Source organism: Brassica napus, unplaced genomic scaffold, assembly GCF_020379485.1.
Source record: "Brassica napus cultivar Da-Ae unplaced genomic scaffold, Da-Ae ScsIHWf_702;HRSCAF=1020, whole genome shotgun sequence".
Lineage (NCBI taxonomy): Eukaryota > Viridiplantae > Streptophyta > Magnoliopsida > Brassicales > Brassicaceae > Brassica > Brassica napus.
Window position 1 is genome coordinate 70,246 of NW_026016758.1, and position 23,303 is coordinate 93,548.

Consider the following 23,303-nt stretch of genomic DNA (forward strand, 5'->3'; position numbering starts at 1 on the left):
AATGCAAGCTCCTGAGTTCAATATCTCAGCCGTTTGTGTGAATCCCAGAATCGCTAGTTAACATGTGGGTTACACTTTGACACACTCGCACTAAAAAAAGAGGATTTTACTTTCACAGCACACGACAGTATTTTTATCTTCAGAAGTCAGCCTGCGGTTGTGGTCCTTGTGGATATATGCGTTGAACTCACACGTGATATTATGTGCATGTTGATAATTTATGGTGACTTTTTATTTATTTATTTATTTATGGGGATTATTTCTTCCTTTAAATTGTATTTAATTATCCTCATATCGGCAATACTATGCCCAATAGCATGTTAAATTATATAAAAATATTTCACTTTTATTGTCAAACATAATAGATAAATGGTACATGCCAGTTTACAGTTGATACAAAAAATGTAGTATGTTTTCTATAATTCTATTCATAAATGTGATAGATAATTAATTTGACGTAACAAACGTCACTCTTTTTGCAGGACGATTCTCGTCTTCGTGACTATCTCTTTCTCTCTTCTTATCGGATCGTAAAATCTGAAAAATGGCAGAAAGATTCTCAACGTAATAAACAATGTTCATGTTCATGTTCATCACGCCTCCTCTCTGCAACACACTGGCTGGACTCTTCACTTCTCTTCTCCAGCCCTCTTCCACGTTTCGAGATTTCATAACATTAATACATTTCGCAATTCTCACCTGCAGTTATCCACGTAAATAAATGATCAGAACGTATTCCATTTGTGGAAACTATATTACAAATATATTTCATTTGTGGAAACTATATTACAATTATACAAATTATTACAACACTTCAATTTTACCTTGTGTTCTTCTCCAAAGAGATTCATAATTTTTCCAAGATTCTCCTCTAGAGCTGATTTCTCTTCTAAAAAATCCAACACAACCGCAACCGCCACTACACTTGGTGCGTATGCTAGCATCTTCAAATCTGCATCCACATTTACGATTCAAAAACGATCAATCATTTATTATTTCATGTACTTTCTTCTCCAACAAGAAAACAACTTCAAAATAAAATGTGAAAATCTTATTACCGCATAAATCATCTAGCAAATGATCTGTGATACGATTCATCATTATGTCTCCTCCTCCCATCCCGGTTGTAGCAACAAGTATTTGCGAAAAAGAGAAACTCGTGACCGAGTTAACACGCCATTCTAGAGCTTTCAATACAATGAGTTCCATCTCAAGAACGGTCTTATGGTGAAACATATGATTTAGCCCTTCCATTTGAAAATCTTCAAGTGAAGGGGAAGAAACTTCGTTAAATTTTGATGCGATCGATAATGAGGTTACTGCAACTAACTCCACCATCCACTTACTCCATTCCTGAATTTATTTAGTAAGTTCCGTTCATTTTCGGATAAACAGATGTTAAACTGCAATGTTGAGTTATTTAACAAATCCATTTACTTACATTGCAGCTAGTCGCATAGACGAACCGATCAAAACAACTCGCGGCGGAAAAAATCGTTTCAAATGATAGATTCAAACGATTCCGAGTCTGACAAAACAACAACAAATCCAGACAGATTACTCGTTAGAATAAACATGTTTACAATATACACTTCACACAAACAAATCATAAACATTACGCTTAAGTAAAAGAAAATATGAATAGATAAGCCTATTCAAAAGCAGAATTTGACTTGCGGTGACCGATCCAAAAGGTTTTTTTTTGGGTCAAAACATGAAAAACAAAAGATGTATATTATAAGAGTTATGACACCTGAATGAGCCATTGAACTGTTTGAAACCTAGCATCGGTTAAATTCTTAGAAACAAGAAACTCAATAAACTTGTCTCCGTGATTACTGAAACATGATTCTTTCTCCAAATCCATAGAAATGGCTTCCTCGACCGTTGCTGCATCCATGGCTGGAGACATTTCCACGTGATCGTCGTGAATATTCAAGCGGAAGTTTGGAAAAGGCTCCGGGGTCGAAGGACCCGACAGCCATGACTCGTCACACAGAAGATGATCCATTGGAACCGGTTCGTTAAACCGGTTTTAAGGTATTCGGTTTTTTTGTTCACTCTGAGAACAGTGTTATGAAATGAGAGAGAGGAAGCGACCTATATATATATGGAGAGAGAGATGGTCGTGGAGAAGAACATGGGAAGTTAAGAAAGACAGTTCAGAGGATTAAGAAGATACGTCGGTTAGACCATAAGAAGATGCGTTGGTTTATTGGTGTTTGTGTTAGAGATTATTTAACAGGAGCTACGTTTTCTTATTAAACCGGATTAAACCGGATACAAGTCGTAATTAATTATCGCTCCTAGCTAAGAAAACACGAATGAAGTAAACACAAAATCCAATGAGTGAGAATTCTTGGGTTATTCAACTATGAATTTTTAAATACTTTATAAGCATTCATATCTTCGAAGTTATTCAACTATGTATTTAGGCAATCTTTTAATCACTGCTGTTTTGCAAATAACTGATTTTAAGTAATGTTAATAATATTTGAAATCCATGTGAATACTTTTTTATGTTTTTGATTAGAAGTGTGAGTTAACAATAAATAGTAGTATCATATTAGGGACTAAATATAATATGATAACATAGATCATATATTGCACTTACTTAAAATTAATTTTGAGATAAAAATATTTTCTTTCATGTTTAATTACAGTTATTTAACTCATTTATTGATTTTGCACTCACAAATCTATCTTATTTAAAACAATAGATGTTTTATTGGTTTCAGATTAGTATAGCAATTTCAAAAAATCTACAATATCTATTCATTTATTTCTTATTTATTTATTTTGGACTCATGAATCTATTTTTAAGACAATATATGTTGTATAGATTTCAAATAAATATAGAAAATCTTTTATAGTTTGTATCAAAGATATTATATAAAACTATATGAAAATAAATAAGATCCTGTTTACCTTTAACTTTGTACCATAATTTTGCTCAAATATGAAAACTAATGGAGTTTGAAGAATCACTTAAAACCATTATTACAATCTATTAGAAAACCATCGTTCTATAGATAACTTGGATTTGGAGACTATATATCGTTTCCAAAATTTATCAATTAACTTTGCATGTTTGTTTATCTATAAATTTTTTGACTGTAAATTTTACATGTTTCACACTAGACAAGAGCTTAAATATATGCATACATTCTTTTTTCTTGATTAAAGCTGGAAAAAATATCATTTTATTTATTTATTGAGTGGAGATAGTTGCAAAGGGTATAATAAGAAGAGGTCGTTCCACATGAAACGAGGTAAATGCTTTCTACCCAATTGGTTAACTGATTATCATCATAGATATTTCATGTTACCAAAACGAGTAAAAATATAAATGTTTCAGAGAAGACAAATATATATATATATATGGGTACAGTGTTTCTTAATCTTAAATTCTTAACCAACCTCGTGAGTCCACGACCTCTGTGTAATTACCTCTTCCAGTGACAGCAAATACATTACTATTTTAAATTTGTTTATATTTATTTTTTCCGCACCAACTTCCCCATTTTTGTTTAAAAAAATATTACTTTTTGATATCTTGTTCTTTCGTTATTGGTAATTGGAAATGTTTGTGGAGCTGGAGCAACAAGAAAAATATCATTTTTTAGTTGCTTATGACCCAAGAAACTTCTCATTTTGCCTTTTCTACGTAGCTTGTTCTACCGTTTGTCTCTGCTTAAATCCATACTGTCTTTTGTAGAAACCTTTAATTCTTAGAAAACAGTAATGGAGTACAACTAGAGCTTATATGATAAGTATATATATATATATATATATATATATATATATATATTTTATAGAAATATATATACATTGGGAATGGTGACTAACTAATACTGTAACAAGAGATATGGAATATGATTGTAGTCTTTTTTGTTGTTGTTGTTGTTACAAGCTTTAAGGAGAGGTATCTTGGAACTGCCAAGGGTTGAATTTGGTCGACTCCATATCGGTGTTAATCTCGGAGTTATCCGCTGCAGCGCGGTGGACCAAGTACTTACCATTGAATTGGTACACTTCGAGGTCCCCCCATGGCGTGGGAGTAACGTCCTCGGTTTCATCAAACCATTTCGGAACAAATCGTTGGCCTTTCTCTTCTCGGGTTCTCTTCTCAGCTCTTTGTCTCTCCTCTAGGCTGAGAAACAAAAAAAACCAGGATTTTATTTAGTCTTTAAAATTACTTTGGGGATGATGACCAAAAAGCCTATATATGGTTTACCTGCTCTTTTCATAACCAGCTTTGGTCATATCGCCAGTGTCGAGGGCGTATCTATCAGGACGTAGACGTGAATCAGATGACAATAGCTTACTAGGGGCAGTGTCAAAGCTATTGATCTTGTGAGCAAAATGTGTGTATTGGTATTTATCCTTCTCTGGAGCTTCAGCGACCTTCCATACCTGTGGGAATGTAACATAGTCTAAATACTTGTAACAAAATCTTTTTCTTTTTTTTTTTCTGCTAAGAATAGAATATTGACACAACCTCTTTTAGTTCGGTGCCTGTAAGAGGTTCGCCTTCAGTGTCACAAGCCTGATAACTCAAGGACTCGTTCCATTTACCGGTCACTAGTATCTTGGGCTCTTCAGCTGAATTATACACGTATCCATCCACCTCATAACGGCCAGATCTGTCCATTAGGTCAAAAAATTCAGCTCCAGTATTAGGTCAAAAGAAGTGTGATGAGGAAAGAAGTTAAATTACCCAAACCAGCCACATGGTTGAAAGTAAAGCACCGCTTTGTCACCAGTGGTGAGGTTGGTCATGATCATCTCTCCTGAAGAATCGACCCATGTTCGTCCGAAGATAAGGTTATGAGCCTTTGTCGGAGGAGGCACACGATCAAGAACCACACCATCTCTTTTAAGTGTCACTCTTGTCCTATAGATACATTATAAAATCTAAACACTAAGAATTTGTGGTCAGTTACATTACAGTAGGAGAAGTTACCCTACCTTCCTACGGGGTAGAAGTCGATTGAATTGCCTAGTAATTTCGATTTCAGCTTTGAAGTGCAGTCGTAAGAGAAATGCTCGTTCTCTGCGTGAGCAGCACTCATTGGCGGGTGATGGCTGACCTGAGGAACAAATTAAACGTCAATATATCAACAAAAAACTAATGATCTTTACATTTCAGACAAAGTACAATAAGAGTTGTAAAGAAACGACTCACCTGTTCAGCTATAAAATTAATCCCATTGTGGTTAGTCATCTCGTAAGTTTCACCGAGGATTGGATTGAACGGCTTCCATGTACGTTGGTAGGCATAATACACAGATATAGCCCATGTTGCTGTTCGATATTATTATTATTTTTAAATAGTTAGCCAAGACTCAAGAGGTATACAGAGTTTGAAAACACAAGGAAGGAATGTGAATGTGCTTACATGCATATACCATGCGCATGTAAGGGTCTTGGGTTTTGTCAGCCATATCCAGCAGATGCGAGTATTCCATCAACTAACGAGAGGTTACAACAAAATGGGTAAAATAAATATACATAATAATTCAGCTCAAAAGAGAGCTTTCATGTAAATGTGTAATATAAGAACATGTACAAAACCTCTGCCATTTTCTGTAGCGTCGTCATGGGTTCAAAAATGATCACAGGAAGAGTCACCATGGATGTAATATCAGATCCTATATACTTTTGCATCATCTTCCAATATCCATCACGCTCCTGAGAGAAATCATCCAAACATAGAAACTCAGAGAGGCACGTTGAACAATTCAAAATTAGTAATTATTATTACCATTCTGGTAAAATCTTTTTTTTTTAGAAGATGATAAAATAAACAGTTGTATATACCTCTTGCTTCCATCTTCCTCTTCCTGCTTCCTCCTCTGCATCTTCTGTACTTCCATCTGGATTGATGACTTCTATCCCTTCATATCCCATCAAACTGAGAAAAGAAACAAGCAAACATTTCTCATCACACAACACTGCTTTATCCATAAAACACAATCCTTATGCTTATTAGTTATTACCCATTAACTGATTTCGTCATGACCGACCCGAAGTTGGTGATGGAAGAAGCAAGAGAGTTAAGAAAACCGGCTCTGTTTTTTGAATCGTTAGGAGACATCACTTTCACCACCGCCGATTATAGAAGAAACGAGGCGACTGGCTCAACCTTAGGAAAAAATATGAGCTTTTATGGAGAATGATTCCTTACAAGGATAGGCAAAGAATGTTCGTTAGTAAAAATGGAAGATCAACTGTGGAGAAGGCGATAAGGAGACTTTGTGCTGGTCTTCCTTGACGGTTCTTTGATTTTCCACAAGACTAGACTATTCGTGTTTACTTTTCTCGTATTCTTTTTGTAAAGAACGGGAATATTAAACCGAAGTAGACCGGATTAATCGAAGTGCCTTGGATTTTTTGAGCCCAAAATACGAGCTTATATTCATCATATTGGGTTTTCATAATGCTACGGCCCAAAAGTATACGCTACTATTAAAAATCAGCATTCTAAAGGTTTTTTGGGTTGAATGATACATTTAAAGGCATTTTAGTGTTTAAAAATCGTTACTTGAAAATTCAACATGCATATGAAACTCATAAAAGTTAGTTTCATTTTAAATTGCACAGTATACATAAATTAGATTTATATAAAGCTGATATAACCAAAACATAATTAATAAAACAATAACCAGAATAATATAACTCGTAAATAATAAATATCATTTGACTACATGATCCAAACAAAAAAATAACACACAAACAAAATTATTAATGAGAACTAAATAAATTTTCATTACTGTTGTTCAGTAGAACTCACGTAGCACCCTTTTGTTTAACTGGACGCTAGTCTGGCTAAGCATCTTCACAAACCTACTTTATTTCTAATGAGATACTCCACTAGTTTGTTTCTTCCTTTTTGTTTTTATTGTTTCTTTGTTCGTATGAGACGTCCCTAGCAAACGTCTTAGGAATATCGAACATTGTTATGAGAACAATATTTTCTTCTTTCACAGGAGATATCTGTTGATTGTCGCCGTTAAATTTTAATCCACAGAATGCCGGTCCCTCCCCTGCATCCATAAAATCATCTGCAGCCTTATCGAAATTCCGCATTTTGACGTAATTCAAACCTGAAGTTAACAATTTAAAGCTATTGGAGTAAAGCTTAAGGCATTCTTCCAACAACTTCTTAGTAAGACTATTCTTATATTTTCTCTCTTTTATAATCTTCTCCACCATTCTTTTCACGTTCGTTAAGTTTGATATGGCGTTATTTGCTCCTACCATGGTCAAATCACCGAGATTTCTCGCTTTCTGGCTCTTCGGATTCTCTTTGAGAGATGCAATGCAAACTATTTCAAAATCTGGAATCATGTACGGACCTGGAGACTTTGAAGCTTCTTTACAAGATTTTTGAATCAGAGAATCTGACACTTTGTTGGCGGTGCAACCATTGAAAAGAAAAGCAAACACAATGAAGTACATCATTTTGTTTTTTTGAAACATCTTCGTTAGTGGTGTCGTATATTGTAACTTATGATCCCATATAAAAGCAAGCAAAAATCTACTCACATGAGAGTAACCACATGCTATTTTTAGATGGCTCATGTTTCGCGTTACCACTCCACTTGTTTCGTTACCTTTTTCTAAAAAAATATTTATACTAATGATCAGTGCCGTTGGGGGGCCTAAGGCTAATTTTCAAAAAAAAAAAAATGTTTTTTCACAATTTTTTTATATAAAATAGTTGAAGTCTTAGATACACTAAATGTCTATGGAAAAAATAATTTACTAAGAAGAACCAAACAAAAATGTAATTAAAGAACAAATTACATGAACTATAGAGCTATAAACACAACTAGTGGTTAAAGAAATTTATAATCTAATGGTGACCCATTACCATTTAAGATAGTCTAAACCATTTTTTCAAACACTACTTAGCACATATGTTCACTTTCTAATTTTTTAAGTTAGACAGTCTAAAACTATTCGTTCTAATACAACCTAGTGCACATCATGACTTGGATGCTGCATGACTGGTTAAGCATATGCATACAGACATACGAGACCAAATATTATCAGCATACATCAGTTTATTAACAAAACAGTTTCAATAATAGACGAATACCAAGCAACAATAATCGATATCAGATGGCCAAATAGCTAAAACTTATTAAACAGCATATTTGACGGTGAAAGAGAGTTTCAACATTCATATACTTCACGAGTAATTCAAGATTTACCGACACAAATATGTACATATATATAGTTTAATGTAAAAGATTCGTACCACAGTCAGACTCATCTCAACTCATCAAGGCTTTGAACTCGAAGACAGAACCTCCAGAGATTTATGGGATCGTCTCTGACATTAGGATCGAATGTATGGATTTCGAAACCTCTTATTTTGTTTGGATTCCTCGTGAAAGGAATGTTGTTGCTGACCGTTTGGCCAAGCAGGCTCTAAGCTGTGTTTCAAGTGGTTTTACCACGCTACTCTGATGATTTAATGAAGTTGCGTTCCAAAAAAAAAAGATTCGTACCACAAAATAGACTGAAGAAGAAGCAAGGATAGTAAAGAATCTATCCCAATACGCATCAGCCAACGGAGCAGAGAAGAGAGGCAACATAGAAGTGAAACCCACTACAAGAAAATGGTGATATTGCAACATATTTTCTGCAACGTTATATTCTCTTGAAATTTGGTAACAAATTTTACCATGTTTTTGCAATGATAAATACATATCAACAGTCAAATACAAATTCACCACAAACCAACGACAAAAAATTTCGTTACAAAATTCCGTTACCAATTTGCAATTGTTTTACTACTTATAAAAGTTTTCTTGCAAATTTCCAATGAAAAATTCAAAGAAAATGAGATGTGGCTTTTTGGAAAAAGGAAAGAAAGTACCATGTTTTAATATGTGACACGTTTATCACTGTATTTGCAACATCTTTATGTATTTTAGGATATTTCTTTTTGATTTAAAAGTTAATATATATCCCACTTAAAAGAATTTTTTTAATAGTATTTCATCAATATAATTTCGAACCAAAATTTATTAAATTTATACTGAATAACGAAAACTTAACTAATTGAAGTTAACTAAATTTTCAATTTTTTAGTTATATTCATCTTATATTTCAAATTTCACTATATATTTTTGACAATTTGTTGAATTATAATTCTAAAGTATCATTTTGTTATAAGATGAAACCAACACGCTAATATATCCTTTTTTGTAACTGATATATATCACTTTATTCATAGTTCGGTGTATATTTCCACGCCATAACTTTTTTAAAATAGGATACCAGCATATACGTGAACTTAGGGATATGATTCTTGAGCAATTAAGATTTTCTCTTTTCTCGGTTCTTTATAAATATGATTTCTCAATTCCTTGTTATACTTGTGGAAAATTAAGTTTCCATGTTCTGCTTCCTCTTCAACGAAAGAGAGATTGTGAAACTAGAATTACACGTAACGCATGCCAGTTAATTAACGAAGGTAACAAACAAAACCTTAATTCAGAGTGTTTAATATCGGTAATTTGGTGTATACTTTGTATTTGTTGTATTCTCTGATATTCATTTAAAAATTTTACTATTACTTTTTTGTTTCAGATTCAGGATGAATCCTAGTCGATGTGATAGAGGATGGAGAAAAACGGAGTCAAATAATCAAATATATATGGGAGCCAAATCAACATATGTTTCCTGTGTTTCCAGTCCATCAAAAGAAGAAAATATAACGATGTAGAATTGTTCATTTTTCTTAGAAACATGTTTTTTAATAATTGTTCAATATTGTTGTAACAATTGATTATTTAATAAAATTATTTATTTGATTAATTTATATTTGTATTTTTATTATTTTAAAATTGAAAATAACCATCACATTTGAAATAGCAAATATAATTCCAAAAAATACAATTTATCAAATTTGCATTAGAATTATATTGTCGTAGTATGTAGCACTAAATTGTGTGAGTTTAGAATTGCAACGTCTGTTGTAAAGATACAACGAATTTGCAACACAAAGGTTATTGCACTATTACAATAGATTTAGCAATAAATCAATCCATTACAAAATTTGCAATATTTTTGCAACAAAAGGAATTTGCAACAATCAATCAGCAACACCGTATAATTCATTACGGTTTCATTGCAAATTTACATTTGCAACAATATATTGACCTATTGCAATATTTTTTATTTATTGCAATATCATTATTTTCTTGTAGTGTGGGTGGAGAAGACCTTTCCTAGATCTGGTAGGTTCTTTGATTCTGCTTCTGATGTGTTTGATGATTCTAGAAGAGTGATCACCAACAAGGCTGCTGGGAAAGTTGTGATCCATGAGGTGAAAAAGAAGAAAGGAGGAGGTGCGGGAAGATTTGCTGTTGTGATCCATGTTGGCTCCTTTCTTCTCTACGAGGGTGTTCAGACACTACTTTCATGGGGCAAGAATGACGAGACAGAGAGGGTGAAGTTGAAGGAGGATTTGAAGTTTTTTTCAGGAAAGAGTTGTGGCCAACACAAAAGAAGGGAAAAATGGGGAAAGGACCAGGTCTCTACACCGACATCGGCAAAAAAAGCCAGAGGTAAATAAAACTACTCTCTGCTTCTCTCTCTCTCTCTTTCATTTCATATATAGATATGAGTGTGCATGCATCTATTCAATTGGAAGGAGATACGAATTGGATGTTTGAATCTGGAAATATCAATTGAGACTCTCTAACGATTTGGTTGGTTATTTGATTCAAGGACCACAACAGCGACCAGAAACTTGGTTTATTTTAAAGTATTAACTTAAGTTCATTGCTTATACAGTTGTAATGATCTCCTTATAACTTCCTCTAAAGATAATGTAGATTTCTCGGCTTCACTTGGTTTGATGATGATGATGCATATTTATTAAACTAGTTGGTGCATCTAAATGATATAGATTGACTAAAATATACAGTTTGATCCTCTAGAGTGAACTGGATCCCAAGGCACCTGGGTTCGAGTCCTCTGGGATTCCGGAGACCACCCGTGACAAAAAAAAAAAAAAAAAAAAAAAAATACAGTTTGATCCTCTAAATCATATAAATCAGGATATTAAAATAGTTATATAACACTCGAGTGACTAAACCATTTTCATAACAATGTATGTAATGAAACAAAAACGAGATAGAAAATGTAATAAAAAGTTACATAATATTACTAATAAATTAATTTTCATACTCGTTCTATGTGTGATTCGAATGGGACAATAATAATGAACATTTTGAAATATCAAAACTATTCACAAAGTTTACAAAAAGTTTCAAGTACATAAAAGTAGTAATGAACACATAACTTATACACTGACCAAAGTTTCTTTTAAAATTTTGCTTAGAGATCTTATATATTTGTCACATAGAAACTCAAAACATCTTTGTCTCTATTTTGCTTTAGCTTCAGTTGAGAAACCAAAAGAACTGGAATGTATTTGTCTTTCTATAAGTTCAAACCAACCAATTCCATAAGAGAAACAAGTACATAGAGATGTTACTATTGGTCCCTAGAGGTGTTACTATTGGTCCCTTCTATTCATATATTTTCTCTCAGTCATTTTATATATTTGTCAGTTACCACAAACAGCAAAAGAACACATTTGTACTTTCCTCGATCTTGACCAAGCTAACCCGATTCACGGTTAGTTTATCTTTGTAAGAGTCAGATTTGAGTTGCTTTTAACTCATGTTGCTATAGATTTCGCGAATAACCATCTCGAAAGCCGTCTTTACATTCATCGAGTCCAGAGCAAATGTTACCATGAAAAACAAACCTTCAGCCTCCGCAAGGCTTCTGCCTTCCTCAATGTTCACCGCAGTTGACAAACCTTGCATTAAAATGACAATGGGATCAAACTTTTCCCCATCCATGATGCAAACTATGACTTCATTCAAGATTGTGAGGCTAGTGGGGTTGGTAATTTGATACGAAATTAATTTTAAATCAGCTATTTTAATATGTTTAAGATAACAGTTACTTGTTCGTCGACTTTTTACTCTACTTTAAAAATCCTTATTGACTTATCGATTAAAAATGGAATATCTTCTTCAGCAGAATGAATATATTTCTTACAAAATTAATTTATTCTTATATATTCTATTTCAAGCTCAAGATTTCTTCGGTGTAAGTTGAGATGTTCCTTTCACATTTTTTGGCCCACAAAGTATATTTATTTATAATTACCTCTGCAATGCATATCCTTAAACCCATTATTTACCGTGACGTTTAAGCATACGTGGCATCAAAGGTATTACGCCACGTCACTATCATTACCCTCTCCGCTCTTCTTATATTTTACACCAAAGCCATCTTATTGATCACAAAGACAAAACCATCAAAGAATCCCCATCAAAAAAAGAAAAACACAAGTACTTGAATAGTTTAAAAGATAAAAGAAAATGGAAGGCCTGATTCCATTCTTGTACAAAGCCGTGGTCATGTATAAAAGAGAAGGAAGCTTTTCGTCAGCTTTGCTCAGCGACCATCATTCTCCTTCTACTTCAGGTTACTACATGAGACTTCCTGACGACTCCTCCGGTAGATTTCGAACGTCAGACCTCAGGCGATTTGGGACGGACCGTCTTGGATTGCTTAAAACGACGCCTTCTTCACCATCTCGCTCGCCCACTAGGAACATCACGAAACGTACGTAAGGAGTGTTCTGGATATATACTATTTACATAACGATATAACTACTATGTATTAATATATGTTACCTGTAGTTCAGCGTAAATTATTATACTTGCATGTAAAACTACGTTTTGTTAAGTCATCATAATCATGGTTAAACTGTAAATATAAGGACATCCAGAATTATGATGATGGAATTTAACAAAGATGTTAATAGTTTACGGTGGATCGATCATGTATTTATAATTTGTGTAGTGGATTTGTCAATATTGTGTGCACTTGTAAATTAAAGTGTGATCATTCAAAAGAAAAAGTGTGTAATATCTATCATATGTGAATTTTTTTTCTATAGCAAACATCTTATTTATCATATGTATTATGTAAATACTTGATTTCGTGTTGCTTATGCATTCTTCTCTGTCAACGAAGTTGATTCGGTAATTGATAATTACTTTTGTCACAGTCGAAATTGTTAAACCTTTTCATGGCTTGAAAATATATGTTGAATATTTGACTTTAATGGGGTGCAAATAAATTTTGAGTATTTAAAAACTTAAAAAATCTCATGTATGATTGTTACAAACTAAATAGTTGGATCTTAATTATAATAAAACTAAATAGATGGTGACTTTTTTTTCCATTTTCAAGAAAACTCTTGCTCGTTTAATAAATAAAATGTGAAATTAATGATCAATGGTCAAAAACCTAGTCATCATTCTTTCACATAGCGTACACAAATACAAAGAGAGGAGGAAACTATATAGATTGTTTCTGTTGAGTGGATGAAAGATTCATACATGTTTTTGACTTGGAAGCATTTGAGAAATCAAGTGTGAGATTCTTTGATGTATGTTGAGTGCCGATCTACAATGAGGCGAATAAGATTGTCTTCTACAATAGCTTCAGGCTTATCGCTATCACGCCTAACCACAACATTACCGCTGCTTGAAACAACCACAACTTCTTCCTTACGTGTTGACAGCTCATTAGCTACAACAGCGTGCACTTTGTACTTTCCTAGAGCCTTTGTAGCCTTGTCTATCAGAATCTTTGAGTCTGTCTCAAGCTGGATCCAAATATCAATAATAAGTTTTTATCAAATTTTAAGAGAAGTAAACTATACAAAAGAGAATTAGATACAAAAGAGAATAGAGAGATTGGACCTTGAATGATATGCAGAAAGCCTGTGGAGCCCAATTTGTTCTCAAGATTGAAAGCATTTTGGGAACTTGAGCAAGTCTTATGTCCAAAGGACCAGATCCTGATTCTATTTTGTGCTCTGTCTGGTTTCACCAAACATACAAAAAGTAGTTTTTCAGACCAAAAGAAAAAAAAAAAAGGCATAGTAATACGGCCATGAGACTCTTACCATGCTATTCCAGGGCACATAAAAGTCAGACACAGCAGCAGCAAGATAAAACATTGAACATGGACCGACGTCTTTGAATGCCGTTGCAATCAACCGCAACATCTGTAACATAAAACATTTACAGCACCAAAATCAACTTCAGCTGCAACTCTGTCGAAGAATTTGCGATAAGCCGGATTCTTGTACCTGAAGATACTCATAGATGGTTGTGAATGGGAGCTTCAGTAAGCGAGCTTCAGCTACTGCCTGCAATGTTCAAAAACACACAAAAATAAAGTGATAAATTTTTTTTTTTTTTTTGGGGTAAAACAAACACATTAAAAAGGAAACAAGTGGTTTAATTCATACAGCTTGCTGGTCCATAACAGCCATTTTCACAGCTTCCACATGTGATGCATGAACTGAAAACAAACAAAAAAAAAAAGACCGTACAAAACATCTGATTAAAGATAAATCTATGGATATAGATGGAGAAAGAAAGACAAATACCTTGAATGTTGGTGTTATCTGGAAACTGAAAACATTCAAGGAATGGATCATCAGGAAGAGACCGGCAATATGGCTGGCAAGTTCCACTAAAGAGTCGATATAAGAGAGAGAGAGAGAGAGAGAGAGCACCACCATTATCACACAATCCAGAACAAAAAGCAAAGTACCGTACCTCCTATACAGAAACACTACAGCATATCCAGCCTTGACGAAGTTCCTTTGCAACATAATCAAAAACAAATTTAGACCGGAGAATAAAACATCTAAAATTATATAAGAGAGTGATTGAAAAGAAAAAGACAAAACTTACTCAGTAGAAGCAGCACCTCTGTTTCCAGAGCTGAAGTTATCGATATTTCTTACGCATCGCTGCTCCAGTGGAACCGTAGTTCCGCCTGACGTCACGCATACGATCCTCCTCCTCCCTCCTGAAGAATTGTGCTCGATGAAGCCGTTAAGCTTCTGTAGTATATCTTCCATCTTCTTGAGAGGCGGAGACGATTCGAAAAAGGAGCTAACTTCATCTTCCCCCATTGAACTCATCTCTCAATTCTTCTAAGAAAACACAATTACTGAATCAGAGTTCTTATACGAGAAGATAAGAAGATCCAACCAAAACCAGAACCTATTTCTACCAAATATCTTCTCATAAACAACAAACATATAGATCAGTGATCAAATCTTACTCACAAAAATTAATCACTACAAAGCAGATCTACCGCCTCGAACTCGACGATCTCGTCTCCGGTCATCATCATTTCGCCACGTTCGAATCGGATTAGTTGAAGACGATAAGATAACTGGGCCGTAACGGGCCATACTTTAAATCTAGGATAATAATCTCAACCGTCAAAATAATATAATTCCTTCGAAAGCCCTGGCCCATTAACTATAGTCCATTATGCATGGAAAGGGTAAAAAATGAAACTATAAAATAATAAACTTCTGTTGTCTTTATCCCACATGTTGGAGTTTTGGTGCAGACTTTTGAAGATTTCTCTCTTCTTTGTATGCTTTTGATTGTAAATCAAAATTATACTACTGTATGCTTCTTAAAAAAAGTTAGATTAAGAATTGTATAGGTTTCGAGGATTAAATTAAACAAACTAATCATGTATTTATTTCAGCTAAAGCTGAAGATTGCTTGTAAATTAACTTCAAAGGCCTCATCAAAAGGTTTGCTTCATGTAAGTTGAGACTTTCCTTTCACATCTTTTCTTTCCTTCTCATTAATATACATTTTCTTCTCTTTCTCCTCAATGTTACTTATCGTTAAGGCACTAACAACATTACTTACCCTCACGATTGACCATACGTGTGTGGCTTCATAATATAACCATTACGCTACATCATTATCTCTACACATTTCTCTCTTCTATATTAATACACATTGGTCACAAATCCCATCATCAAAACATAGAAATCTCACAAGAAAACAAATAGAAATTTTTTTTTGATTGTAACTGAAAAACAAATGGAAGGTCTGATTCCATTCTTGTACAAGGCCATTGTTATGTATAAAATAGAAAGAAGCCTATCGTCCGTTTTGTTCAGCGACCATGACTCTCCTCCGCTGATTTTGGACCTTCGCCTCTCAGGCGATTCGGATCAGAACGTACGTCATGATATGTTCGAAAGAAAGTTGTCTCGCAATAGCTAGGGACATCACCATGTTTCTGCGTAGGGACTATGATGAATGATTGATGCGTATATCTATTGGTCTACATGTGATTGTGTGGTAATTGTATATTGACTATTATTATATTTGCAAGTAATGTTATTATAATTGCAACTCTCATGATACCAAACATTTTCGTTAAAGTTAGAAGAATAACAACGAATACTTTTCTATCCGATGGTATTTTCATAAAGATTTTCAGTATCATACTACTATAAAATACTTTCTCCGTTTCTAAATGTAAATAGTTTTAGCAAAAAAAGTTTGTTTCACAATATAACTAGTTTACATATTTCAATGCATTTTTTTCATTTATTGGATATTGTGTGACCAATAAAATAATGTTATGTTTTTAATAATTGGTTGAATTAATTGGTTAAATGATATATTTTTTTAAATAACAATTTTCTAAATATTCGTGTTTTTAAGCAAAAATATTTACAATTAAAAATGGAGGGAATAAGAGGTGATTAGACGTATGAAATCACATCTATTTAAAATAGTGTCATAGAGGTGATTAGAGGGTTGTTGATCCGAAGTGGCTCTCCAGTTGTGTGGGAAACGGGAACGGTATCTCAAACTTGGATACATAACTCCGTAATGAAACCGGACGCTCTTAAAGTTATACAGTTTGTGAACATAAAATTCCAAAAGATGTGAAAGACGGTGAAATCTTTGCATGTGCAGTGCTTTGGATCTTGAATATTCTGTTCATCTTTTTTTTTTTCTATAACTTTAGTTTTACAAAGCATACACTCACATAGAGTTTTTTTTTTTTTTTTGGTAAAAAACACTAACATATATAGTGCCTTTTACACGCACATAGAGTTGTCGACGAATAGTATATAAAACTTGGGAGTCATAAAAATGTTGGGATGATCATGACAGACATTGAATCTGCACAATCTTCCTTAGAAAATACAAACATGATTTTTTGAGCAAACCTAAATAAATCCTCACATTTTCTCGTTTTACAACAACTCGGGAATTGCTTAGTTTTACTTTTATCACACTATGAAATACGTAGCAATTGTATAAACCACAAATAATAACATTAATAATAATCACCTTTCATTAGTACATAACCTTAACCTTTCTTCACATACTCTGATCACCATTTTTCCACACTCAATTAGTTTTCCAAGATGGAGAACAAGCGATCATACTACGCCATATTGATTCCAACTCTCTGGACCGTATGGCTAGCATGCGTAGGGCAATCTTGTGCTCGTCACCCTAAGGTAAAACCTCCCATGCCCGGACCACCACGGTGTCCCAACTGCGGACCCATGGTTGTACCTTACCCGCTTAGCACGGGTCCAAACTGTGGTGACCAAGCCTACAAGATAAATTGTGTTGGGGGTAAGCTCTATTTCGGTGCTCTTCATGGGTCATCTTATCTCATCACGTCTATCAACCCGGTGACACAACGGATAATCATACACCCGCCTGGTTTTGCTAGCTCTGGGTCTTGTCTCTCGGCCGATGTCTCTAAAGCTGGTCTAGAGCTCGACCCACATCTTCCTTTTAGCATCACTAATAGCAACACTATCTTGCTGCTTGGTTGCCCTGAAGCTATGCTGCAGGTTAAGTATTTTTTTCTTTCTCCTGGTTTAAACATTGTTTTGGCTGGTTCGATTGAATACGAGCTTCCAGTTAACCTGTTTATATTTGTAGTGGCAGTCAAAATTTGTTTCGGTTTAAATTGATATTGGAGTTAATTAGGTTCGGTTAAAATGTCCAATACTCTACTCTTTAAGCTACAACGAAACTATAGATCAAATGTGATGAAACCCAGTTTTGAGGCCTGACAAAGAGATTTTGGGGTCTGCAGGCGCCAATAGATTGTACCGGAACCAGCTTATGCCACAGTTACATCAAGAGCAATGTATCAGCTTGTTCCAAGGCTCCCTTTTGTTGCACCTTCAGAACCGACGGGTCTCAAAACGCTTACACGATCAGGATCAATGGTGGAGGATGTCTCGCGTACCAGAGCTTTGTGGGGTTGAATCCAAACAAAGAGGTTCCACCTCCTGGTAAAAAATGGCCAGACCCAGGGTTAGAGTTGCAATGGACACTGCCTAAGGAACCGGTCTGCAAAACGGATGTAGATTGTAGCCTCTTGTTGGGTACTAAATCAAAGTGCTTGCCTGACACTACGAGTCTCGGCCTGAAACGATGCTTCTGCAAAAAGGGTTTGGAATGGGATCCGGTCAGCTCAACATGTAAGTAAACCGCGTAACAAAGTGAACTAAACCATTAAATCACAGAACTCTGTTTGATTAGTAATTGACATAACTGTTTTAGGTGGTAAATGTCGCCATGGGAAACTATGCAAGAAAAAGAAGAAGAGCACCGTTGTTTTCGCAGGTACATAAGAAAAATATATAAACCAAATCCAAATTTGATTGATTGTAAACCGTTCTAAACTTCATTCACTTGAAGGTGCGGCGGTTGCGGTTGTGGTGGTTACACTGGCGATTGCGGTAGCGGTTCTTGCAAACAAACATAGCCACAAAAGAGTTAAAAAAGAGATCCATAAGAACATAGTGAAGGAGCGACAAGAGATGCTCAGCGCAAAATCCACAGGAAAATCATCAAGAATCTTCACAGGCAGAGAAATCACAAAAGCAACCAACAACTTCTCAAAGGAAATCTCATAGGCACCGGAGGTTTCGGCGAAGTGTTTAAAGCTGTTCTTGACGACGGAACCATAACAGCCATCAAACGAGCAAAGCTTAACAACACCAAAGGCACTGATCAAATCCTAAACGAGGTTCGGATTCTCTGCCAAGTCAATCACAGAAGCTTAGTCAGGCTCCTTGGTTGCTGCGTCGACCTCGAGCTGCCTCTCTTGATCTACGAGTTCATTCCCAACGGAACTCTATTCGAACATCTCCATGGCAGTTCAGACTGCAGCTGGAAACCCCTGTCTTGGCGACGAAGACTGCAGATCGCGTATCAAACCGCTGAAGGCTTAGCTTATCTTCATTCCTCAGCAATGCCACCCATCTACCACCGCGATGTGAAGTCAAGCAACATCTTGCTCGACGACAAGCTAAACGCCAAGGTTTCAGACTTTGGCCTCTCGAGGCTGGTGGATTTGACAGAAACAGCTAACAACGAGAGCCATATCTTCACTGGCGCTCAAGGTACACTAGGCTATGTCGATCCGGAGTACTACAGGAACTTCCAGCTAACTGATAAGAGCGATGTGTACAGCTTCGGGGTCGTGCTTCTGGAGATGGTTACATCGAAGAAGGCGATAGATTTCAGTAGACAAGAGGAAGATGTGAACCTGGTGATGTATATGAACAAGATGATGGACGAAGAGAGGTTGATCGAATGCATTGATCCGGTGCTGAAGAAGACGGCTAGCAAGGTTGACCTGCAGACGATGCAACAGCTCGGGAATTTAGCATCCGCGTGCCTTAACGAGAGGAGACAGAACCGGCCTTCGATGAAAGAGGTGGCTGATGAGATCGAGTACATCATCAATGTTCTGTCACAAGAGGTTACTGAGACACAGTTGTCTTAGGCACTCACCAAAAAATGAACCTGTATTCTTCTTTCCCTGTTTCCAGGTTATGAATTAGATAAAGAAGAAAAGAGAAAGAAAAAAAAAACGATTCATAGAAATGTATTTTTTTTTTTTTTTTTGAATTAAGGAGATGAGTTTTGAAAAACATAACGCCAAAATCCATCAGCTTTATCTGGGAAATTTCACATTCCAGATTTCAAAATCAATCAGTCGTCTTCAAGAAATTACCAACAGTCGTGACGAAACTGAAGAAACAGTGACGCGAATCTAGCAAACTATGGGCTTTGATAGGCCCATTAATAATGAGGCCTTATCCGATCTTATTAGATAAAAAAGGAGTCATTATAAAAACTCTTTTAAACCTCACTTTAAAAACCCTCATTTCATTTCATTTCAATAGAGCCCTAGAATCCTCCCGAAAATGTCGTTGACCACCGTGTTCCGTCGAGCCTCGTCTAGAGTCGCTACTCTCGCCTTCCGCTCAGTTAGATCTCCGTTGGCCGTCCGCAGTGGCTCCGAGAGACTGATTCTCGGTAGCCAGCAGCTCAGCCGCGCGTCGGCGATTCCGTTCTCGAGATTTCACTCGACGGAAAGTGCGGTCACTAAAACAACCGCCGACGAGAATCTGGTTAGCGTTCTCGAATCTGAAATCGATTGCGCCGTTAAGGAGGAGGCCCCTGATCAAAACCTCGTAAGTTCTCTCTGTTTGATTTAAAAAAAAAACATTTGTGTTGAATTGTTTATTATTTTACTCGAATTCCAGAAACCTTTTGATTTTAGTTTATAATAGTTGTATTAAGAGTATGAGCAATAAATTAGCTGATTATAAACAAACAGATGGAAGATGTGCCACAAGGGTTTCCTTTCAAGATCATTGATACTCCTGGGGAACGAACTGTGTTGCTTCAAAGGAATTTTGAGGATGAAACCATCCAAGTCGAAGTCGACTCTTCTGCGCCTTATGACGATGATGATGAAGAAGAACAAGAGCAAGCTGAAGGAAATGATGATGAAGATGAGGAACACTCTGTTAAAATCCGGATTCCCATGGTTGTGAGTGTCTCCAAAGGTGATGGTGTCTGCCTTGAGTTTGGAGTCAGCGCTTACCCCGATGAGATTGTGATTGATAGTTTATCCATCAAACACCCTCAAGGATCTGACAGTGAGCTTGCTTACGAAGGACCTGACTTTGAGTAAGTTTCATTCCATTTCTCCTTTGCTGCTGCAATGTATGTTGGATGCTGTTATGTGATTCGAGTTTTGGGGATTTATGCAGTGACTTGGATGAGAACCTGCAGAAAGCTTTCCACAGGTTCTTGGAGATCAGAGGGATCAAGCCGAGCTTCACTGACTTTCTCGCTGATTACGTGGCCAACAAAGACAGCAGAGAGTATCTTCAATGGCTTAAGGATGTCAAGTCTTTTGTTGAGAAGTGATAACTGCTCTTTGTTTCCATGAATAATAAGAGTGAACCTCTTACTTGAGACTTCTTTTTTACTTCAAATCGTTTTAGAGTTTTTATTTCAGATGAACCTGTTCTCATCAGAATGGTCCATGATAATACAGAAAATTCGTTGAAATGAGTGGTTCCTTGTTGGATAATGATACAACTTTTCCCTTAAACATTTGATCAATATCGCTGATCAAATCAACCAATTTATAGGTGATTATGGTTCTTTCACTCTGTGCATAACAAAATTGTTTCGTAACTTTTAATTAAAAAAAATTAAGAACCGGTTCTTAAATAAAATATTTAAAAGTTAAAAGATTTCGCTAATAACCATATCCTAAGAACCTCCATTAATCATTCTCGGTTACGTCTGTGCAATTGATTTTGCTCGTTGTTATCCAGAATGTTTGTATGAATAAATATAATATTTCTCTTTTTGCTTTTCGTTTTCTGGTAAAATCATATAACAGCAGCGCATACATAATTTATATTTAGATACGGGCTAGATAATATCAAACATGTTACTATATTTATAAATGTTGGTTCTACATTTTGAAAATTTAAATCTATGTTTGCAAGTTTTATATTTACTAAAAATCTCTCCTAACATGTAGGTTGTTTTTTTTGAAGTTTATGAAGTCTTAGTTACAGATGAAGTGATTATAATTCACAAGATTCAGTTGTAGTAAAAAGGAATAAAATGCAAAGAGTAAGGATTATCGTTAACTAACCAATTTCAATGGTGTAATGTGAATGTGATGCTTCTTCTTCTCAAAGCAAGTCTACGTATAATTAGTCTGTATAGAGCTGAGTGTTGCCTTGTACCTCGAGTAAGGAAGAGGTAATCTGTGTCCCGAGGATTAAAAATCATGTATATATTTGCTTTACATGTGTATGAATTTTTAAACCTCAGGATGCAGATTACCAGTTCCTCACCAAGTATCATCTTCTTCTTTGTCGTTGTTGCTGCTGTTATTGTATCTGGTGAGTTGGTTTTGTTGTTGTTAATGGTGGGAATATATATAGAGCTATTGAAGCTAATAAACAGTGATGGTGCAAAAGTATAATACTTATTCCAAAGGTTTAATGCTTTTGGAACAAATACTCATAGAGACAGACAATATCTTTTCTTGTCCATGATTTCTCTTATATTCCTATATTTATCTTCAGTTCAGCGCATATCCAAAGACCGATCGATATATACGCCTTGGCGCGTCTGATGTCTAAAGTGGCCTACATATGTACATACCTTTGCTTGCATGGGTTTTAATTTAGATCGATTTTAACGTTATTGACGAATGAGGTCGTTATGTAAGTATCCTTTATTTTCATGTCGTTTAAGTTTCTTTATTTTTCACCAACGATGGTCTTTTTGTATCAAGTTTACTCCGATCCAGTAGCGGCCCTGGGCAGAAGCAGTAGAAGCATCTGCTTCCGGCAAATAAATTAGATGTATATTTCGGCCATTTTTAAAATTTTATCACACTACCTCATATGGTTAAAGGAGCTAATGTTCCATTTGAAGGTAACTGATTCAAGACCACTTGACAGTCTTTATTTTTTTTTGTGCTTCCAGCCCAACTTTTAAAAAAGTTTTTCAAGGCCGGGCCTGCTCCGATCCGAGCAACCGTAAACACTGTTTTTCGTCTTAGTAAAATATTCCCTATCACCCGTTCGTAGTAGTAGAGTCGAAATAATTCTTCTGAAAAGTATGATCCACGTCTAGAAAAATCGTCCGGTTCCATTCTCCTCTTTACCTTACTACACTTTGCTCCAGTAAGTTTGTCTCGATGACTATTATAATAATCTTTTTGCTATAACATCATTTTTATATTTAATAATCCTTTGTTGAATTTTCAAGAATAATCGAATAGTTATATGTGTTCTTAGAAATTTATTTGATTTTATAACATAAAACGTGTGGAGGGTGGTTTTTCGCATCCACGTAAAGGAGCCGGATTGTGAAAGATCAAATCACATGATATATTGATTCTTTGTTCTTTACGAGCCAATGATGGCACCTTCGTTTTTTTTTCCTGGCTAACTTTTAATATTCAAATAGTCTTTCAAATTTTCTTTGACTACTTTTATTTCCTTTTCCAAGCTCATCACGATTCAC

The 23,303-nt window shown here is 35.3% G+C and overlaps 5 protein-coding genes and 1 pseudogene across 8 annotated transcripts; 3 read left to right on the top strand and 3 right to left on the bottom strand.

Moving 5' to 3' along the window:
* Positions 1 to 291: 291 nt before the first annotated feature.
* Positions 292 to 2,587, bottom strand: LOC106433560 (putative cyclin-D7-1). The gene is made up of 5 exons (XM_013874388.3): positions 1,754 to 2,587; positions 1,442 to 1,528; positions 1,059 to 1,353; positions 825 to 952; positions 292 to 699 (listed from the first exon to the last, which is right to left on the bottom strand). The coding sequence occupies exons 1-5, from the start codon at positions 2,009 to 2,011 to the stop codon at positions 448 to 450; spliced, it is 1,020 nt and encodes a 339-aa protein (XP_013729842.1). The 5' UTR covers positions 2,012 to 2,587; the 3' UTR covers positions 292 to 447.
* Positions 2,588 to 3,785: 1,198 nt separating this feature from the next.
* Positions 3,786 to 6,316, bottom strand: LOC106433539 (oxysterol-binding protein-related protein 3A-like). Its single transcript, XM_048775113.1, has 10 exons — positions 6,003 to 6,316; positions 5,824 to 5,917; positions 5,578 to 5,694; positions 5,402 to 5,474; positions 5,189 to 5,307; positions 4,972 to 5,093; positions 4,721 to 4,897; positions 4,502 to 4,646; positions 4,238 to 4,416; positions 3,786 to 4,153 (listed from the first exon to the last, which is right to left on the bottom strand). The coding sequence occupies exons 1-10, from the start codon at positions 6,098 to 6,100 to the stop codon at positions 3,916 to 3,918; spliced, it is 1,362 nt and encodes a 453-aa protein (XP_048631070.1). The 5' UTR covers positions 6,101 to 6,316; the 3' UTR covers positions 3,786 to 3,915.
* Positions 6,317 to 12,066: 5,750 nt separating this feature from the next.
* On the top strand, positions 12,067 to 13,027 carry LOC106433542. The gene has a single exon (XM_048775118.1). The coding sequence runs from the start codon at positions 12,426 to 12,428 to the stop codon at positions 12,678 to 12,680; it is 255 nt and encodes an 84-aa protein (XP_048631075.1). The 5' UTR covers positions 12,067 to 12,425; the 3' UTR covers positions 12,681 to 13,027.
* A 292-nt stretch (positions 13,028 to 13,319) lies between these two features.
* Positions 13,320 to 15,348, bottom strand: LOC106433523 (phosphopantothenate--cysteine ligase 2). 4 transcript variants are annotated; one of them, XM_048775114.1, is made up of 9 exons: positions 15,206 to 15,348; positions 14,826 to 15,070; positions 14,688 to 14,732; positions 14,516 to 14,601; positions 14,375 to 14,427; positions 14,213 to 14,272; positions 14,027 to 14,128; positions 13,821 to 13,940; positions 13,320 to 13,723 (listed from the first exon to the last, which is right to left on the bottom strand). In XM_048775114.1, the coding sequence occupies exons 2-9, from the start codon at positions 15,056 to 15,058 to the stop codon at positions 13,484 to 13,486; spliced, it is 939 nt and encodes a 312-aa protein (XP_048631071.1). In that variant the 5' UTR covers positions 15,059 to 15,070; positions 15,206 to 15,348; the 3' UTR covers positions 13,320 to 13,483. The 4 variants fall into 4 exon arrangements, with proteins under 4 accessions (XP_048631071.1, XP_048631072.1, XP_048631074.1 ...); XM_048775115.1 differs by having other exon boundaries at positions 14,826 to 15,067; positions 15,206 to 15,343; XM_048775117.1 differs by having other exon boundaries at positions 15,202 to 15,336.
* Positions 15,349 to 16,985: 1,637 nt separating this feature from the next.
* LOC106433544 lies at positions 16,986 to 19,844 on the top strand (annotated as a pseudogene).
* Positions 19,845 to 20,104: 260 nt separating this feature from the next.
* Positions 20,105 to 21,357, top strand: LOC106433524 (uncharacterized protein At2g39795, mitochondrial-like). The gene is made up of 3 exons (XM_013874352.3): positions 20,105 to 20,425; positions 20,572 to 20,927; positions 21,011 to 21,357. The coding sequence occupies exons 1-3, from the start codon at positions 20,156 to 20,158 to the stop codon at positions 21,168 to 21,170; spliced, it is 786 nt and encodes a 261-aa protein (XP_013729806.2). The 5' UTR covers positions 20,105 to 20,155; the 3' UTR covers positions 21,171 to 21,357.
* The last annotated feature ends 1,946 nt before the right edge of the window (positions 21,358 to 23,303 follow it).

Bases quoted from the DNA above. Each gene is read 5' to 3' on its own strand.
- LOC106433560 (XM_013874388.3), bottom strand. From the start codon at position 2,011: ATGGATCATCTTCTGTGTGACGAGTCATGGCTGTCGGGTCCTTCGACC. The intron at 1,529-1,753 runs GTGTCATAACTC...TTGTTTTGTCAG, and splicing joins CAGTTCAATGGCTCATTCAG to ACTCGGAATCGTTTGAATCT. The intron at 953-1,058 runs GTAATAAGATTT...ATGTGGATGCAG, and splicing joins TTTGCTAGATGATTTATGCG to ATTTGAAGATGCTAGCATAC.
- LOC106433539 (XM_048775113.1), bottom strand. From the start codon at position 6,100: ATGTCTCCTAACGATTCAAAAAACAGAGCCGGTTTTCTTAACTCTCTT. The intron at 4,898-4,971 runs GTAGGGTAACTT...ATGTATCTATAG, and splicing joins GACTTCTACCCCGTAGGAAG to GACAAGAGTGACACTTAAAA. The intron at 4,154-4,237 runs GTAAACCATATA...TTTGTTTCTCAG, and splicing joins GCTGGTTATGAAAAGAGCAG to CCTAGAGGAGAGACAAAGAG.
- LOC106433542 (XM_048775118.1), top strand. From the start codon at position 12,426: ATGGAAGGCCTGATTCCATTCTTGTACAAAGCCGTGGTCATGTATAAA.
- LOC106433523 (XM_048775114.1), bottom strand. From the start codon at position 15,058: ATGAGTTCAATGGGGGAAGATGAAGTTAGCTCCTTTTTCGAATCGTCT. The intron at 14,428-14,515 runs GTATTTGTCTTT...GTTTGTTTTCAG, and splicing joins AGATAACACCAACATTCAAG to TTCATGCATCACATGTGGAA. The intron at 13,724-13,820 runs GTCCAATCTCTC...ATTTGGATCCAG, and splicing joins CTTTCTGCATATCATTCAAG to CTTGAGACAGACTCAAAGAT.
- LOC106433524 (XM_013874352.3), top strand. From the start codon at position 20,156: ATGTCGTTGACCACCGTGTTCCGTCGAGCCTCGTCTAGAGTCGCTACT. The intron at 20,426-20,571 runs GTAAGTTCTCTC...ATAAACAAACAG, and splicing joins AGGCCCCTGATCAAAACCTC to ATGGAAGATGTGCCACAAGG. The intron at 20,928-21,010 runs GTAAGTTTCATT...GGATTTATGCAG, and splicing joins TACGAAGGACCTGACTTTGA to TGACTTGGATGAGAACCTGC.